At 38.5% G+C, this 20,840-nt stretch overlaps 2 protein-coding genes across 5 annotated transcripts in view; one reads left to right on the forward strand and one right to left on the reverse strand.

Moving 5' to 3' along the window:
* Window positions 1-19,165, reverse strand: part of itpka (inositol-trisphosphate 3-kinase A) — a 29,244-nt gene extending 10,079 nt beyond the window's left edge. Inside the window, exons 1-5 of one of the 4 annotated variants that reach the window (XM_049463447.1) lie at window positions 18,934-19,165; window positions 17,228-17,737; window positions 7,038-7,134; window positions 6,741-6,954; window positions 770-974 (exon numbers count right to left, since the gene is read on the reverse strand). In XM_049463447.1, the coding sequence (XP_049319404.1) occupies window positions 770-974; window positions 6,741-6,954; window positions 7,038-7,134; window positions 17,228-17,659 (948 nt within the window). In that variant the 5' untranslated portion in view covers window positions 17,660-17,737; window positions 18,934-19,165. Of the gene's footprint in view, window positions 1-769; window positions 975-6,740; window positions 6,955-7,037; window positions 7,135-17,227; window positions 18,846-18,933 lie in introns of those variants that run through there. The other 3 variants (XM_022672545.2, XM_049463445.1, XM_022672546.2) reach the window with 3 other exon arrangements.
* ltk (leukocyte receptor tyrosine kinase) overlaps window positions 1-20,840 on the forward strand; it is a 138,636-nt gene that overhangs the window by 79,748 nt on the left and 38,048 nt on the right. The window lies entirely within an intron of this gene.

Consider the following 20,840-nt stretch of genomic DNA (forward strand, 5'->3'; position numbering starts at 1 on the left):
TCAGCTAAAAGGAGCCGCACCAAAACCGTACAAAAAACAGAGTCTGTTTTAACTGGACCAAACAGTGCTAGTGCAAAAAATTCCCTAAAGAACTGGATCATCAAGTCTACAAACGCAGTATAATTTACTTTCAAGAGAAAAGAAATGACATGGCTGTATGTATAAACTATAAAATGTATATGTTTTATATGTAGAATCAAAACAACTGGGTTGTAAATAGGCTTGTAAAACACTATCCAAGCATTTTTACCTCATAAAAAGTCTAATTCTCACTATTTTTACATCAAACAACAGCTTAAATTCCCAAAGTTATACCGCAGTTAGTTCCGACCCTGCAATGTGATTGGCTGAGAGGCGTTCTATGAGTACCGTTATCAGCCGGTAATGCACTGTAACCAAAGCTTTCCATGTATTACTGTATTACTCCGCACATACAGGTAACCTAGCAACGATGCAGCGCACCGCAGCTACAAACAGAGCAGCTATGGAACTATTTTAACTGGCGGAGTTTTTATAACCAATCAAATCCTATTTTCTCCTCCTCTTTAACTCTTTAAAATCTTTCAATAAACAGAGATAATGGAACAGTGGTGTAACTGTGGTACGATCGCAGCACAGCAGTGCAAATATCCTACATTATAGCACCTCCTCTGTGTATCATTTCTTAATTATAGGACAATATTCATGCATAACGAAAAAAAACCTGGATAAAGAAGAGAGATAATCCTGATAAACAGGATCAGTGTCTGAAACCATGTTTAGGAGGTACCTTGACGCCCTCGATGCGGAACCCCAGAGTGTTGGTGGAGCTGAGGCTTTCCCTCCACTGCATGTATCTGGGTTTGGTGATGGCCTGCTGCTTCTGCTCCTCGGCTGTAGGAGCTTCACTGTCCACCTCCAACATCTTATTATACAGGTCCCTCCTCAACTTCGGCTTCTCCCGAGCTCGCTCCAGCTCCTCCTCCTGATACGTCCTGAAGAGAGAGCAAGATGGATGATCACAAGCCATCAAACCACCAAACTGAACTGCTTGAATTTTTGCACCAGGAGTAAAGCAGCATAAAGTTATCCAAAAGCAGTGTGTAAGACTGGTGGAGGAGAACATGATGCCAAGATGCATGAAAAAAACTGATTAAAAACCAACCAGGGTTATTCCACCAAATATTGATTATTTCTGAACTCTTAAAACTTTATGAATATGAACTTGTTTTCTTTGCATTATTTGAGGTCTGAAAGCTCTGCATCTTTTTTGTTATTTCAGTCATTTCTCATTTTCTGTAAATAAATGCTCTAAATGAGAATATTTTTATTTGTAATTTGGGAGAAATGTTGTCTGTAGTTTATAGAATAAAACAACAATGTTCATTTTACTCAAACATAAACCTATAAATAGCAAAATCTGAGAAACTGATTCAGAAACTGAAGTGATTTCTTCATTTTTTGCAGAGCTGGATATGAACACTTTCCCCAATAGTCTGAGTAAACTCCCTGTTTACATTCATGCTACAAATAATCCAATCAAAAATTATGCACATTTGCAGTATCACTCTGTCGCTGTCCGCTAGCGGTTAGCCGCTAATGCTAATGCTCCAGCATTAGTGCTGGAGAAATTTGGAAATATAAGCTTACTGTTAATAAACAGAAGCACATTACTCGCCCAAATAAACAGTTTTCAGGAGAGAAATCTGTGTAGATTAACATCCAGCTCTCGCTTGAATTTCACTAATGAAGAAAGTCTTTTTTATTACAGTTTTGTTTACTTAGCTTAGTTTTACTTAACTTAGTTAGATCCCACCCCCAACACCCCACCCAGTGGCAAGACCGGCTGAATTAGAAGTTCTTTATAGTGTCTCTTAAAATGCTCATTATAATTCGGTGCGCCTCATGTATGAAAATAGACCAGAAAACAGACGTTCACAAATAGCACAAAAATACCGTATAGTAAGACAGAACCAGAACTAATACTCGGCAGGGACTGAATAAAATGAAGGGGTTTATATAGTCAGGTGAACAGGTGTCAGGTGATCATTCAGGCACTGTGTTCTATGTGAGGGAGTGAGTGAGTGATGTCAGTGTGGTGCATTATTGGAAATGGAGTCTTTATGCTAGCCGGGAGCTGGGAGATCACTGGTGTGACACAGTGCTAGTTTTTAGAGTTCTAAAAAACTTTAGTTTATAAATAACTTTATATGTTTTTACACTATAGCGAGTGGAGCCATATACAAACTCTTTAGAGTTAATTTAACACTTTAAATCTAGCTGGGATGGTATAACTTTTATGATCTCAGGATCTTCTCAGGATGTATTCAATAAGAAGTAAACAAGTAAGAAGAAGCCAACAGATACAAAAAAATCACTGCACTCCCTCAAAAAGTCTTTAAATAAAAAAATGCATTGTACAGTACGAAGCCTAAATAATAGATTACACTTATTAATAGATAAGTCTGAGATTTCAGTTTTAAAAAAGCACACACTGATTATAGAGGGGGGTTGTAGATTAAAGTTGAAGACTTTAATGATTTTGAGTTATTTCTGTGGTTCTTGATTTTTGCTGTATCCTTGTGCGGCTTTCTGTTTCACTCTTGAACTTTTCTCGACTTCCTGTCTGAAAAGAGGAAGTCAGCTCGGGACTCCTCAGACAAAGCGTCTGAACGTACATGAGTGTGTGTGTTTATGTGTTTGTCTCGGAGATGTGTGAAGTGTGTGAAAAGGAAGCCCTCAGGGACGCCCCACACACACGCTTGTGTGAGAGTGTGTGTGTGTGTGTGTGTGTGTGTGTGTGTTTGTGTGTGTGTGTGTTGGTGAAAACAGAGAATGTGTGTTACACAGGAAACATGTGGTTCAGTAGTCGGCTCTGAAGGGCCTCTCTATTCTTCAGCTGTGGCCCCGCCCTCTGCCCTGACAGGAAGCAGACCCAGAGTCTGAACAGGTGTTTAGCAGGCATAAGAAACCCGCCACACACACACACACACACACACACACACAGATATACACTCCAGTCTGACTCATCGAACATTTACAGTTGGCTTTACAAATTCATATTCAAATATAACAAAAAATAAGATCTATTTTTTGATCTCTTCCTTTAAATCTCTCCTTCCACTAAAATCCTCTTTGTTCTTGTTGTTTGTGAAATACAGTAGGTCTCTCTGAATTGCTTATGATGCTGCAGGAAAAGCACTGTGTCTACATCAACCCATCAATGAGTATTCATGGCCCCGCCCACCTCGGCTCGGGAACGCCCACAGGCAGAGCTGAAGCCGGGCGGCGACACCGTCTCGTCAGATAGGAGATAACTAACAGCGCTAGGAACAGCATGCAGTTCATTCCTGTGTTATTTGTGCGAATAACACATCAGTGTTTATATACTTTACCCAGTAATTCAGAGCTAAGAAACAAATGGTTAGAATTAGTCTATGGAGGAAAAACACCACCAGCCAAGTACAATTGAGATAGGTAGGTGTTTAGATGTTTAGAACAGTTCTGTTTTTACACTAGTTAAAGGTAAAAATCCAACTAAACCCGCAGGTGGATTTTAACTTTCTGGATCTGGACTCTACCCACCTCTGTGTCTATAATCCGGTGGATTTGGTGTTTTACAGAGACTCTAAGACTAGATCAGTATAGGCTGAACTGCACTTAGCAGGGCATTATTACACATGTTGTAAAGTAACATATGACATTGCAAAGACTGTTATTAGTGTAAAAATCTCTTTATTTTAAAATGTTTCTAACTGTGAAGGCGACCTGTTTGCATGTATGAATATTCATGATATATATATATATATATAAAATCAGACCCAGAAACATCCAGTGCGTTTTAAACATTTTCACACCATTTCTACAGTATAAGCCTGTATTACTGCTGGGATTTAGCTCTAATATGGCTCTAAACAGGTATTACACATTTATTACACACTTATTACAGAATATAATACTTTTGTACAGCCTGGAAACAGTTTAATGGGTTAGTGCAGCTTCTCAAACAGGTTTTTCCCTGAACAAACTGAAGACGTCTTAATCACACAGTCTCTAACAGCTACAGATCCATCAGTATTCAGAGCTCAGCTTCAGCAGGGTAATAATGGAACAGCCTGTGCAGCTCCATCTGCCCCATTATTAATATCTATTGTTTGAATACTGTAATCATGATGGTTTACGCCACAGACATTTATGTAATCACCTCCTCCTCCTCCACCCTCTCTTCTTTCTTACTGATGTTCTCTCTCTCTCTCTGTCTATTGATGATCACACAAATTATAATCTATAGTTTATTGCTAATCAGTATATCTGTATTCAATGAGGACGAAGACTGATCGACCCCACAGACCCTAAATATTACATTACATTACATTATTTCAGGGTATCCTAATAACCCTAACTTCTTTGCGATAAAAAATATAAAAAAGAAATTGTTGGTATTATTGCTTATATGGTTATATGGTTATAATTGTCACGCGGGCCAAACCAAGGACACATGCAGATAACAAACTCACAGTTTAATAATAAAGAGTTAAGGCTTACAGGAGTAGTAAAGGACAGGAAGGGTCAGTAATAGTATGACAGCAAATATAAACAACAACCTACCAGAGCAAACAGGAGTTCTTACACAGTGAATGCAGATGATTAGGGGCAAGGCTAAAGAGTAGTCAATAACAGAAAAATAGGTCAGCAACGGAATCAAACAATAAAAGGGGCAAGGCAAGAGAGTAGTCAAAAAGACACTCTAAAAATGGCTTCGTAACAAATGAAAACAGACAAAAAAGATGCTTAGTAAAAGAGCTAGCAAGCTAGATTTAATAAACGGGCGAGAAACAACAGAAACAGGGGGATATTTATACAAGACAGATCAGGTGTGTGCAATCAGAAGTTCGGGGAGCGTGAACGCCATAGCGCCACGTGATCAGCAGAGTCAAGGAGTGAGAGAGCATGCTGGGAATTGGAGTACATAGCAGACAGACTGACAGCGGCAGGATTGACAATAATAGTGTAATCAGATATTGCTAATAGCTAACATAGACAATACTCTCATGGCTCAGGTGTGAGCAATTAGAAGCTCGGAGAGCTTGAATGCTGTAGTCAGAGAAGTCTGGTGAGAGAGCATGCTGGGAATTGGAGTCTTTGTTGTAAAGTTCAGAGTCCAGAGCAGACAGACTGACAGCGTCAGAACTGATAATAATAGTGTAATCAGATATTGCTAATAGCTAACATAGACAATACTATGGTGATTCAGGTGTGTGGTGGGGAGCAGTTTACTCTACAGGTTTCTCAGGTATACTAATTGGAGTTTGATTCTATGGAAGTGTATTGTTTAGATCAATAGAGATTGTGCTGGAATGAGGAGTGGCACTAGTGAGATAAGCTCGTGCAGCAGGTAGTGAGCGAGGCGCTTCGCACCATTTAATGAATGAAGATGTGTTTTTCACTGTAAAGCTATTTTAAGATCTGTAGTACATAGTTTTAAAAGTAGATAACAACAAGAAGAGTTTCACTACATTCACTTCACAGATCACAGATCACAATTTTACACGTCTACTAGAGCTGCAACTAGTGACTGTTTTAGTAGTCGACTAATCTGGTGATTATTTGTTCGATTAGTCGATTAGTCGTGATTATTTTTTGTCATGCCCTCTATTTGAACTTCCTACTGATGAGGACGGCTGAACATTTAGGCCCCACATTTTGAAGCATGTTGCATGTTTGAACACCAGGATGTTGTTTGTTCAGTAGATCTGAAATACGTTGTGGAGGCATCATGCATATAGATTATAATCTTAGAGCACTTTCACACCTGCCCTGGTCTGTGAGGGACTGTGGTCTGGAACCATTGTCCAGACCAAACTCTGTTCCAACCAAAAGTGGTGTTCTCAGTCCGGATCTACTGAACCGTGATCTGCTACGTCTGCGGTGTGAAAACACTTTTCTAGGTGGTACAAATTTCAGACCAATGCAAGAAACTCAATTTTCTCACTTAACTTTTTTACCCCTGCAGATAAATCGCTTTTTACACCGTTAACACTTAAAACAAGGCATTAAAGTAAAGTCATAATCAGTACAGTGATGGCGGAGTCCAGAGCTGTAGCTAATGCTATGGGATGTAAACAGTGTTTTTTAATAAGCTTCTTGTTCAGTTTGAAAGCTCTAAATGCCTCGTTTTAAATATCAGGACTCTCCGGATTCTACCAATGAGGTGTGGAGCTACTCTGAGCCTGAAAAACGATGTAAAAAGTGATTTTTGCTGGGATTGTTGTAAAGACTGTTGGGCAAAAAGCACAAAATTACTGGATCTCAAAAAAGCTGCAGGAGAGCGGAGGTGAGCTATTCAACATTTCACACAACTCAACTCAACACACACTGGTGAGAATCGGCAGCCAATCACACACAGCATACTCTCAACCGGAAACAACCGTCCACCTGGAGGACTGTATTGAGCCCGGAGTAAACCCACACAGATAGGGACTTAAACCCAAGACCCAAAGCGCTGGGAGGTGAATGTGCTAACCACTAATCCACCGTGCCTGGCAATTTAGAAAAAGGAATCAAAAAAAGTATTGTTTTATGTATCAGTATGTTTGTGTACATTTTAAAATGATAGCCAGCTCTATATGTGATGATGACAGAATGTATGTTAATGCTCTTACTATTCTGCAGTGTGAAACCAAACTAAATGTGAAATACCAAATTTCACAAACCCTTTCAGATATGAAACCGCCCTCATAAGTTGATTCTAAAGCCCCTACCTCACTCCCATTTTGCAGTCCATGACATTCGGCCCATCGAAGTTCACCAGCAGGTCGTTCATCTGCAGGAAGAGATCTCCGTCTCGCTCCACCACGCCGTGATACGCTGGAACAAAACGCTGGAGAGCGTCATCTCTCAGACTCTCAAAACACCGCTTCTCATTCTCCGAGTATTTCTTCAGGATCGTGCCCTCTTCAGCTGCTTTAAAACTTCCTGCAGCAAAACCAACACGTAATATATCAGCACTTTATCACACCATTTACATCAATTATTTTTTTATAATGAATTAATAATACCTTTATGACCCGCAAGTTGGACCCAGGACAGTCTCTTCCTATGTGAAGCTACGAGAGGCCAATGTACAACAGTCTTCAGCTTCCACCAGGCTTTAGCCTGATAAAAAAAACACAAAATAAACCATTTTAAATTCTATTTAAAGCAACAGTTTATTAATCTTACTGAGACAAACTATTCTTCAAAGTCATGGTTATGATAGCAAGAGGGCTCTAAGTGGTTCCAGTGGCCTAAAGTGTTGCCACTATGATCGGGCAATCGGTTTTGAATCCTGGTCATGCAGCTTGACATCAGCTGATGGAGCCCCGAGAGAGCACAGTTGGTCTTGTTCTCTCTGGGTGGGTACAGAGATAGATAGATAGATAGATAGATAGATAGATAGATAGATAGATAGATAGATAGATAGATAGATAGATAGATAGATAGATAGATAGATAGATAGATAGATAGATAGATAGATAGACCAGTTTCTGTTCATATTATAAAGATGCAGGTTACACAGGTATATAATAATTTTTTGTGCAAATTTACAAAGATGTAAACAGTGTATGATAAATAAACTCGAAGTGCAGAATACGATAAAACTATAAAAATATTATAATAGTCCTGCATTTCTTCTCCACATATCCCTCATTCACTTCACTCTTAAACTTCACTTAACTCTGCTACTTGTTCATCTTCATCTCATCTGCCCATAAACCTTTAACCCAGACCTCCACCGGCTTTCTGTCTCACTGTTATTATCACTCTGTAACCGTGTTTTTCAGGTCTTGAGTTTATCAGATGTTCATCTTGTAGTAAAACCCTGTGAGATAATGCAGGTACATTCCCCAGCTCTGATACAGACTCATAAATACAGCCTACATCCCTAATCCTCCAGTGTGTTTTATACTTCTGTTCTCATGCTCTGTTATTCGTTTGCTATTGCTGATCTCAAACTGTGTGTTTCTGATTATTTACCTCTTTAAACACAATTGTGATCACTGTTAAAAACCCTCATCATTCCGCTTATCATATGTATGCTTCCTTTCCCTGTGTATTCAGTAGCATTTTATATAGTGTTTCACTGCCAGGCCATTATGTTGTAGGTTATAAGAGCAAGTTACCATTTACTTTACACAGCTCTATTATTATGTTAAGTGTCAGGGACTGCAGCAGGGAAGACATAAACCAAAACTAAAGTCAAGATACACAAAATACAGAAACAGAGAGGACTATTAGAACTAACACTGAATAAACTACAAACCAGAAAACAAAGAAACAAAGTTAGTAAGATAAACAACAGACAGACAGACAGACAGACAGACAGATAGATAGATAGATAGATAGATAGATAGATAGATAGATAGATAGATAGATAGATAGATAGATAGATAGATAAGTTAGTAAGATAAACAACAGACAGACAGACAGACAGACAGACAGATAGATAGATAGATAAGTTAGTTAGATAAACAACAGACAGATAGTTAGACAGACAGACAGACAGACAGACAGACAGACAGATAGATAGATAGATAGATAGATAGATAGATAGATAGATAGATAGATAGATAAGTTAGTAAGATAAACAACAGACAGACAGACAGACAGACAGACAGACAGACAGACAGACAGATAGACAGATAGATAGATAGATAGATAGATAGATAGATAGATAGATAGATAGTTAGATAGATAGATAGATAGATAGATAGATAGATAGATAGATAGTTAGATAGATAGATAGATAGATAGAGTCCTAATGAGTGGGTTGGCTCCATATAGAACTATCAAATATCCAAACAAATGTTTAATTGACATTTATATTATATTCAGGGGATTTAAAAAAAGAAAATGCTTGTAAATTGGGGAGAAAATGGGATAAAATAAAAAAACAAATATATATTAAGTAAGTAAATATGCAATAAAATATCCATAAAAATCTGTGTTAACTTTTTTGCTCTATAAAAGCAACAACATATATATTCTGACCAAAACATTTGCATAAAACTGATAAGGCTGATTACATTTGAACAGGAAACCCCTAGATGTTCCAGTGAGCGATTCTGCAGCCTGTTCACACATGAGCTCATTAACCAGCGTTCAATTACACTAAAGAGCAAATCAAACAACCGCCTGTAGCTCTGAAATGTCAGTGATGATATCTGGAGTGTGTGTGTGTGTGTGTGTTAACTCCAGCATAAAGAAATATAAACCTGTTTAAAGTGCTGTTTTTTGGTGTTAATCGCTTATTTTTTAATGTCCAAAAACACTGCAGGCGGCTTTAAAAACACCAGAATATCCTCCTGATGCCATTTTTCTTTCACACGCACAAACTCCTCCACACACTCCCACACACACACCCCACACACACACTCAGCACACACACACACCGACAAACAGCAGTGTTTACAGCAAAAGGCCACGGCTGAAGTGCTGAGTGCACTGTTTCTCCTCTTTCAACGCCGGCGCTAAAACAGCAGCAGATCATGATGTTTTTAGTAGAAACGACTAGAAAACCAGCAGATAAACTGTATTTAAACTGTTTAAGTCATTATCTGCTGCCCTTGTGGAAAAAAGTATACTTACATTATGCTGAATTAGGTCTGTACTTTGTAGATAAAATAACAGAAATTTGCATAAACATATACTGAGTATACCAGTCGTATGTTATTTTCCCCATTATTTAATCAAATCTAAGTATATTTGTGTGAGCTGCCCAACTGATCATTAAAACATATTAAAAGTGTGATTAAAATATAGATTTAACATCTAAAGTCAACTTTTAAAGTACATTTTTAACATCAGCACAGTTTTGAGATACTGAGATACAGATTAAGCAGTTAAAAATGTATGTATAGGTAGAAAAAGTATATTTTAATTAAACAAACAAAAAAAAGAAATCATATTTAGTTTAATTAAGGGAGCAGCTTATATATATATATATTTTTTTTTTTTCATTGTGATAAACAGGGCACATGACTGTAAATATGCTGCAGTTAAATAACACAATAGCACAATAACAATATCATAACTTGTTCTACAAAGCATTTCAAAACTAGTTTTATGGAAGTTAAAACATCTCTTTTAAGCATCTAAAAAATACTTTTTCAAGCCTTTGTAAGAGATCAGATTTAGGCCATTTTCACTTGCTGAGAGACGCCATGAGTTCTGTAAAGTTCTGTTAGATCAATATATTTTTTTTACTGTTTTTGAAAGAAAATGATGCTCTATGTTTTTCCTGTAAGTGTTTTTTATGCAGTCAGACACCTTCCAGCTCTTCAGGTGAGCTCTGCTCCTCATGAACACACGGCTGTAGGTGGATATTTAGAGATTTGGACAGAATCCACAGAGACGTTCTTATATTTGAAGCCAAATCTTACGCAACCTTAAACCTGAACCTTGTACAACAGTAAAGACTGAGAGGAGAAACACACCCATGATCAAATATTGAACCGCGCGGCCGTATCTGACTTCATAAGCAAACATTAGCGAGTCTTGAGCTGCTATAAATCTTGCGAGGGAGGAGAAAAAAGCTTCAGCAAACCCGTAATAAAACAACAGAAAGGTTTGAGAGCAGTAAACACTGCAGGCAGCACTGCAGGAAATGCCTTTCCTCAGAAAAATCTCTGTTGTTTCAGTAAAGCTAATGTTTATCAGTAAACACACGCGAGAGCAGTGGAGGTGTGAAGTCCATATACTCTATCTCTCTAAACCCCTGAGGGATTATTATCATCAGAACTCTTAGCTATGGACGAGTGAAGTGTGAAACTGCTGAAGAGGCCGGCTGAAGTTCTCACCTCACTGAAAACACACTCCAGCACGGCACGTCTCACACCTCCGCTTCATTTACCCCACAATACAGAGAAAACTGCAGCAAGGGTTCATACTACCAACTCTACTATCAGTGCATTACAAGAAATTTAACTGAATTTAACCCCTAAATAACACGAACATTAAAATCAAATTATTTTAAAGTGTCAGTCTGTATTATTTAGTTTCTAAACTGAAATCAGAAGCCTTCTTTAGTAGGCAGTAGGTCTGTCACAATAATTTAAATATCAATTTATCGTACAATAAATAAACATGACCTCAAAAATGTTGATAATCATGATATTTTTTTTCAGTTATTGTGTTTATTTTGGTATGTTTGTTCACACATATACTGTATATAACAGTGAACAATAATCCATAATATAAACACACAGTGTGGACTAAAGTAGGTGAAGAAATAAGTATTATATAATTGCCAAACTAATTATAATAAATTATAAAGTGTATAATTAAGGTTAATGCTATTCTGTTGTTCTATTATGCTATCAGTGTGTCAGTGGCATTTCATAGTCTTAAAACGACAAAAATATTGTGTATCGCAATAATTTTTGGGACAACATATTGTCTAAAAACATTTTTTATCGTGACAGGCCTAGATACCAGTGTGCTGAACCACCATCCCTGCTTATCCTAATATATTATAATTTATTCATTCTAAAAACTGGGGCGTCGGGTTGCTTTTCAGTTCTGCGGGAGTTCTTCTTCTTTTGGCCACGTCACGCAACGTCTTTGTGTCTTTACGTTCTGGCTCAGTTTTACTGAACGCGAGCGGCTGGTGGAGCAATGGAGGCTTCAGAAGAGGAAACTCAGAGCTCAGTAGCTCATTCAATCATAGTAAAACCAAAGAAACGAAGGAGTGAGCTCTCTCATGTTTTTTAAGTGACTCATTGATTTATACGTAACTATGAGTACAACTCTTTTACTAAAGTATGTGTTTTACTTTGGCTAAGATAGGCTTGAGATAAGTCCTCTTCTCTGAGTTGATAAGAAAACTTTAATAAACAATTAATCAGTATTTTGTGTTCCCTAAAAATGATGAGTTTCTTTGATTTTACCCAATTAAAAACCTCTGGAATATAATCAAGAGGAAGATGGATGATCACAAACCATCAAACCACCAAACTGAACTGCTTGAATTTTTACACCAGGAGTAAAGCAGCATAAAGTTATCCAAAAGCAGTGTGTAAGACTGGTGGAGGAGAACATGATGCCAAGATGCATGATGCATGATTTTCTTTTCTTTTTGCATTATTTGAGGTCTGAAAGCTCTGCATCTTTTTTTTTTGTTATTTCAGCCATTTCTCATTTTCTGCAATAATATATAATAAATGCTCTGAATGAGAATATTTTTATTTGGAATTTGGGAGAAATGTTGTCTTTAGTTTATAGAATAAAACAACAATGTTCATTTTACTCAAATATAAACCTATAAATAGCAGAATCAGAGAAACTGATTCAGAAGTGCTCTCTTTATGTTTTTTTTTCAGAGCTGTATTTAGTGTAGATGTTGGAATCGCTGCTGTTTAAGCAAAAACCATATTCAGGAGGTTTCCTATCATAGAGAAAATGCTATAATGTAAGCCTTCGCTGAAGAAGAACCCTTGAAGAATCATTTTTAAAGCCTGCAGATCATATTAAATTCTGTATATCATAAAAATAATAATAATAATTTTAAAGGGTTCAGCAGAAAGGATGGAGGTGTTTAATTCAGGGGAAAGTGCTGAATGAATTGTTCAGTGGAGTGTGGAACTTATCTGAGGTAGCAGCTCTTAATCAGTACGATTATCAGCCGAGCGGCATTTCAACAGGCCTCCAGCTCTTCCCCTTTTTAGAGGTAGTGAAAATGTTTGTTTGCTGCATGATGTGGCTTCCACTTAAATGTCACAAGGCTGAAGGTTTGTTTGCAGCAGATACGCCACCATACTGTCAGGGGTTCCTTATTACGCATGTAAATATATATATATATACATTACAGTAAATATCCTGATATATAATGTTTAAGACTATAACGTGTAGTTTATTAGCTGATCAGTTCAGATCCGGTGGAAAACATATAAAGCAGTTTTAGGGCAGAGAGCAGGGTTAATAAACTCATTTAAACTATAAGTATAGCACTAAATTCTGGCTCTCCACAACATAGATAAGTCCTGTAGTCCTAAATTAATAAAAACAATTTAAAAATGAAATTATTAGGTACATCAGGGCAAGTTAAACATATGTAGTTTTTGTTCTCAAACCTTGACTATCTACCTAAGCTATAGCTAAATCTAAAGTTTATTCAATCTAACTGTAATTTATTAAGCACACAGTGGGTTTGATCTGTGTGTTTTGATTCAGAGACGAGTCTTTTTAACCAGCTATCAGAAACAATCTCGGAATCTCATCACAGTTTACATGGTTAGCTTTGTTATCTTTCATTTCTTTTTGTAGAAAAATCGCTGTATATCCAGATGAGTTGTAACATCAGCGCTGCACCCGCTGCAAGAACTCAAAAACCCTCAAAAATCCTCCCCAGCGAGACGAGGAGGGGGCGGGGCTTCCCTACTAGCCCACAGCACTCCGCAAAACCAGCAAGCTGATTGGCTGTTTCTCCTGAAAGCCGGAACTTTATTCTTTGAACTAGCTCTGTGATTGCCGTTGAGAGATTTTATATTCAAACACAGCACTCAGTGGCCTGTCTCCTTACTAATGAAACGTTTCGGGGCTACTGGAAAATCATTCGGGGCTAAAGCCCCGGAAGCCCAGGCCTGGCTGAGATACCTGCAGACTCGAGTGCTCTTTAAACAGAAACCCTGCACGCCGTCTTTCCTCCCATGGGTGGAATGTTTCAGCATGACTCAGGGATCAGCACACACACACCAGTTCATTCAGCAGAAGGCGTGGAACTTCTCCGAAGCCTCGGTGTCGACATTGTGCAGACGCTCCTTCCAGACCTGAAGAGGCAGCGAGCGCTCGACCGTGTGTTTAAAGATCTCAGAACGACAGCTCAGACCTTTTATGGATGTGATGGAAGCAACAGCAGCTAAAGCTCAGAGCGGCGTTTATCCAGAACGACAGGCGAAGCTCAGCAGAGGAGAGACTGCACAGTAGGACCAGCTCCAAATAAATTACTTATCATAAGTTTTATGATATTAGGATTTCCATTAGGATGCATTAAACGCTGCTCAAAATCTTTAAACAGGGTCCACCGGCCAACTACGTTCCTAAAGTACAGGTCTCCACCAATGAGGTGCTGGATACTGAATAATAACCTTAAGATTAAATTCCAATACTATTGATTTAGCTATTTATAGGTTTATGTTTGAGTAAAATGAACATTGTTGTTTTATTCTATAAACTACAGACAATATTTCTCCCAAATTCCAAAAAAAAAAGATCAATGGCTAAAATAACAAAAACGATGCAGAGCTTTCAGACAACTCAAATAATATAAAGAAAATCATGCATTATGCATCTTGGCATCATGTTCTCTTCCTCCACCAGTCTTACACACTGCTTTTGGATAACTTTATGCTGCTTTACTCCTGGTGCAAAATCAATTCAAGCAGTTCAGTTTGGTGGTTTGATGGCTTGTGATCATCCATCTTCCTCTTGATTATATTCCAGAGGTTTTTAATTTAGTAAAATTAAAGAAAATCATCAATTTTTAAATAGTTTATTTTTATTTTTTTACAGATCTGTATATTCTTCAACAGCATAGTCTGATTTTAAGCATCTGCTGAATATGGAATAGATGAGAAACAGCCCAGCCTGTGTCGGTTTAATATGATTCATAGGTCAGCAGTGTAAACGCAGGTGTCGCTCCACCTTTAGCTCAGAGCTAATAATGCTAATTACGGATGAGGCTCTTGCGTCACGAGGCTCAGCAGGTATATCTTATGGGTGTTTCCCATCACTGCAAACAGGCTCTGTTTAATCAGAAAGACGGGGTGTTTTCTGACAAACATGAGCCCGTCATACTGATGAGCTTTTCCACAGTTAATGTCATGCTATTGCAAATAGGTTTTTCTAACTTTGCTCACTGTTCTAAATGTCCTCATCTCACCACTCTGATCTTACTGTCTGCAGCTTTGCCTGCTTTTACACAATGTCCCCACAATTATCGCAATGTTTACTCTTTCTATAGCGTATTTTGTTCTAAAAGTCCCTTTTTTCACAATGTTTAGGTTTTGTCAGCTCTGCACACGTGATCCATATGTTTAATAATTTTAGTGTTTTCATCTTAAATGCACTGAAGGTTCACCAACACGTTTTTTAAAGTGATCCTAAGGTTCTCCATCTTTTTCCACATTAAATTCATCATCTATTCTTTTTTACAGTAGTAATGTTTCCAATTTATTTGTACACTGTTCTGAAGATTGCCCATATTTTTACACTCTTCTTTAATTTACTTATATTTTCCTCAATTATTAAATCAATGATGTTTATACACTGATCTGAATGTTCCTAAACTTTTCACAATGATTAGCTTTGTCATCTGTTTGCACTGTTTCTTATTTTTCTGTACACTTTTTATCTGAAGATTTACCATATTTTTACTCTCTTTTAAATTATTAAATCCATTATGCTTTTTACATTGTTCTTAATGTTCCTTATATATTAATGCACTATTTATTCTTTTTTCTATTTATTTTTATTCCATTATTTTTTATATTGATCTGAATGTTCCCTATCTTTTCACAATGGTTAAGTCTTTCATGTCTTTGCCCTCTTCCTTTTTTAATATATCAGTGGTAATATTTCTCATTTCTTTGTACACTTTTCTTAAGAAAGTCCCTTATATTATCCTCAATTATTCAATCTATGATTTTTTTACACTGTTCTGATGATAAATATATAATTTTTCATCAATCTATAGATTTCTCTTTTTTTCACTGCTTTACACATAATCTTGTTTCCACCATCCCTCCATACCTATCACTGTTCTGTTTTCTGTATCTCAGTATTTTTAGTTTTTCACACAAAGATTGCAGTTTTTATTAAAGCTAACTGAGATATTTAAAAAACACAAGAATTTTATAAGATCTGTAACAGACGTCAATGATCCAGAATATTATGATACTAATAATAATAATGCTACACTCCAAATATCTCCATATATCCAGGATTAAAGTAAAATAAATGATACTGTACAGATATAATCAGTCTCTAGTAGATATATAATGGGAAATGAGAACAGTGTGAATTTTTCTTTTGATAAAAACAGTATAAAAGTAGAACCCTGATGTGATAATTAGGGGTGGGTGATATGGAAACATATTTCAGGATATAATATCAATATCGTTCACCATATTCAAAAATGTTGGCGACATTAAAAATATTTAAAAGTAGCTGAAACTGAAGTGCAGAAGATGAGTCTGCTCTGATCATCACTTTTCGTAAACACAGTTAGTCAGTCAGTTTCTCACATCCTCTCTTACAGTCAAACCATGAAAGTAACTTTCATAAAGCTCCTCAACAGACCAGAGCAGCTCAGTGATGGGATTAGTATGTTAATTAGTCAATTAGTCCGTTAATTGGTTAATTAGTTAATTAAGTCAAGTAAAGCCAAGTAGTTTTTCTGATATTACTTAACAGTTTATTTGATCTATTTTGTCCTGAAGTTGTTAAAACAGCTTAAAAGTGTGTGAGATCAAAGTCAAAGCTGTTTAAACTGTGATTAAGGAGAATTCACACTTTATGAAAAACTGCAAAACACTGAGATACAGAATACAGAGCTGTGACAGGGATGGTGAACAGTGGGAACAGTGAATTCAATGCATTTTCTTTATCTTCATGACTGATATTTACATTGTAGATTCTCACTGAAGCATCAAAACTATGAATGAACACATGTGGAGTTTTATGTTCTTAACAAAAAATGAGCTGAACCTCCACAGTCACCGGACCTGAACCCAATCCAGATCCAGGTTTGGGGTGAGCTGGAGCACAGAGTGAAGAAGACAAAGGAGCAACAAGTGCTAATAAACACCTCTGGGAACTCCTTCCTTCCTTCAAGACTGTTGGAAAACTTTTCATTTCAGGTGGCCACCTCTTAAATGAAGCTCATTGAGATAATGATGCCAAGAGTGTGCAAAGCAGTAATCAGAGCAAAGGGGGGCTATTTTAAAGAAACTAGAATATTAAACATGTTGTTTTTTTGTTAAGTACATAAAACTCCACATGTGTTCATTCATAGTTTTGATGCTTCAGTGAGAATCTACAATGTAAATAGTCATGAAAATAAATAAAACGCACTAAAAAAGAAGAAGGCCTGTACTGTATATTTGATATAAAGAATGGATTAAAAGAAAAAACATTGGAAAACGAATAGTGAAAAAGATAATAAAAAGATGTAATAATTGAACTAATTAAGTAGTTAAATTGGAGCACTCACCTCTCCTGAGTCCCCCAGGTGCTCCAGAGTAACGATACCTTTGCTCTTGGTCTCGTTGTCGCTCAGAATATCGTCCTCCGATTCCTCCATCGCGGCGGAGGACCCGTTGGAGGAGATGGAGGAGTTGGAGAGCTTGCGGCGGAGGGGTCCGTTCACCTCGTCCATGTTCTCCTCCAGCTCCGCCAGCCCATCCGCGGCGGCCGCGGTGATGGTGACCTGCGGCACGGGGCCGCCCCTGCCCGGCCCGCTGTGCTCGGAGCTCCGCTGGAGCTCCTGCTGCTCCTCCTCCTCCATGGATGACTGATGCTCCTCCTGCTGCTGCTGCTGATCGGTGGAGAAGCGGCGCTCTTTCCCCGCCCCGCCGCCGTCCCCCAGAGGAGAAGCCCTGCTCACCGCGGCCTCCCTCAGAGACCTCCGCCTCTCTTTGGGCATCTGTCTGCCTCAGGAGAGGAACCGCAGAGGAACCAGCCTCAGGACACCCCTTCTGCCTCCTGCCTCCACCTCCTCCACCTCCTGCTCCTGTAGTATTAATAGCAGTATTAATAGTTGTATTAGTAGAGTCAGAGAGTCTCAATCTCCTCACAAACTCCTCACACTAATCTAACTCATTAAAATACAAAAAAGAAATCTAAAAAGTTCATTTTTCTGAACAAACTTTAAGCTGGCTTGAAAAAAGCTCATTAATAACCTTTCAAAAAGTTCAAATTGTTGCTATGTTTTTAACTTCTGGCAAAATGCTACAGTGCAAATACATTTGGATACATGGTTGCTATGGAATCCCAGGTCGTTGCTAAGTGGGTGTTTTCTTTCCTGTTGCTATGGTTTACAGAGTGGTTGTTAAGGTGTAAATTCTCGATCTGTTGCCTGTCCTTGCCCTCTGCTGTTTTCTCTTCACCTCTATCTGCTGCCTCTCCTTCTCTTCTATCTGCTGCCTCTCCTTCCCTTGCTAAGAGGGTGATGTGCTGTTGCTATGGTTTATCAAGTGGTTGTTAAGGTGTTGTCTGCTGCCTCTGCTTCCCCTCTATCTGCTGCCTCTCCACTTCTGGATCCAGGGGCTCATTTGGATCCAGATAAATAATAATAATAATAATAATCTTGCAATAATGTAGATGATTAAACACCTTCTTCTCTATCTGCTGCCTCTCCTTCTCCCTCCCCTCTATCTGCTGCCTCTCCTCTACCTTTCTATCTGCCTCTTCTTTACCTCTATATGCTGCCTCTCCTCCTCTATCTTCTGCCTCTCTCCAACCCTACCCCTCTATCTGCTGCCTCTCTCTCTCTCTCCTTTAACTCTATCTGCTGCCTCTCCTATCTGCTGCCTCTCCTCCTCTATCTGATCCCTCTCTCCAACCCTACCTCTCTATCTGCTGCCTCTCTCTTTTTCCTTTAACTTTATCTGCTGCCTCTTCTTCTCTTTTATCTGCTGCCTCTCCTCCTCTAAAGTGTCCAAAAGTTTACGGACAGTTTTGAATGTATTCCTATGGGGAAACGTCCACGCATAAACACGTCCACTGTACGAAAATCGAACGCAGTTTCGCTCCAAAAATCACAGGACGCCAAATCCGGTATAGATCCGATAATCCCGCGGAATCCCGTGTTTGTAGGATAAAAGCTGCGGAAGGAGATGTGGTTAAGATTTGAGCGCGTGATGACAGTAAGAAGAAGAACAGTAAGTTTGTTTTTAAAAACCAACATAATAAACTAACCCGCAGCTCCGCGTCTCCCCGCACGCGCGCTCCCGGCGGTCCCGCACTCTGGTGCGGGTATATGTGCGCGTGTCTCCCGCCGGTCCCCCGCACGCGCTGCTCCGTTCAGACGAGGCTGCAGTGAGTGAAGCTCCGCGCGGCTCGAGCTCAGCTCAGCCCCGCGCCGCGCGCTCTCCGGGAGGATCTTCCGTGTTCGTGCTGCGCACGAGCTGCTGCTTCCTGACTGAAGCTCTGCAGCTGCTGCAGCTCTACTGCCTTTACTCAACTCAAACCCGCGCGCTCATTTCCTCACCGTCAGCAGCAGCACGAGCTCAAAAAATTAGAATAATCATTGAAAAGTATATATTTTTTAAATAATTTACTTCGTTCAAATGTGAAACTCATATTATATAGATGTATTAAACACAGAGTGATCTATTTCGGGCGTTTATTTATTTTATTGTTGATGATTATGGTTTACAGCCAATGAAAACCCAAAAATCAGTGTCTCAGAAAATTAGAATATTATATAAGACCAATCGGTACTTTTGGCAGTGCGGGCAGTGTGCCAAGTCCTGCTAGAAAATGAAATCCGCATCTCCATAAAAGTTGTTTTCAGCAAAGGGAAGCATGAAGTGCTGTAAGATTTTGTGGGAAAACAAAACTGCACTGACTTTGTACTTCGGAATAATAATACAGTGGATCAACACCAGCAGATGACATGGCTCTACAAACATATAAAGAAATAAAATAACTTTCAATAATATCATTTTTTTTCAGCCGCACCTGTATATACTAGTGTTTAATAAAGTACTTCTTAGAAAAAAAAGTATCAACTCAAGCTTTTTACTCTTTAAGTAAAAGAACTACAAAACTACATACATTATACAAGTAAAAGTAATGTACAGAGAAATGTACCATAGAGTAATGTACCACAGAGTCCTATAGTGCACTACACCCTCTTCCAAAAACACATTTTCCTAAAAAATTAAAGCAAGCTGAAATTAAATAGGAGTAATTATGAAATAGATGTGTCTTTAGTGACCACTAATGTTTGTAGAACTTTTGCTTGAACCTGGTTAGTCTTCTCAGCTATTAGCTCATCTAAATCATTTCTGTATCTCCATCCACAGGTTAAAGAACAGACAGACATAAATATTATGATTGGCACTTAGTGTTCAGCTCCAATTAATGATCTAACAATGGAAGAAAAATCAGGTTTAACCAGTAGACCTGAACTCTATGAAGCTTATTATCACTACAAACATTGTACAGTCATCATGGTAACCTGAAGCTCCAGCTGTTCAAGCTGGTTGAACTGGTTGACCAGCTTAGCTATTGACTATAGCATAGCTGATATATATGGTATGCTATTTATTTGAGCTTGATGGTTTAGCTGGTGGTGTACATGCATGAAAAAACAAAATACGCTTGAACAGGAAAACTAAGCTGCATGACTAGGATGAATAAGCAGTGTGGCCGACATGACATTTTAAAAAGCTGGTCATCCAGATGAAAACATAGCCTGTGTATCAGTAAGCTAACTGGTTGACTAGCATGTAAATAGCAGGATTTATTTTTGCTGATTGACCACCACTGGCCATAGAGTCGGTCATGCAGCTTGCCATCACAGTTGGCCTTGCTCTCTCTGGGTGGGTACAGTACAGTAGATGGCGCTCGTTCCCCTCATCACTCCTAGGGTGATGTGGATCAGCACAAGGCTGCGTCTGTGAGCTGATGTATCAGAACCGAGTCACTGCGCTTTCCTCCGAGTGTTAGCACTGTGATGCTACTCGGCAACGCCGAGAAATACGTTCTTAGACCATCCAAAACCAGTTACAAGCAAAAGCTGATCTTGAGCTTGATTTTTGAAGAAGCTAGAAATGGTTTAAGCATTAAAAAAAAGAAATAAACCATTTTTTTACAGA

Source organism: Astyanax mexicanus, chromosome 14, assembly GCF_023375975.1.
Source record: "Astyanax mexicanus isolate ESR-SI-001 chromosome 14, AstMex3_surface, whole genome shotgun sequence".
Classification (NCBI taxonomy): Eukaryota; Metazoa; Chordata; class Actinopteri; order Characiformes; family Acestrorhamphidae; genus Astyanax; species Astyanax mexicanus.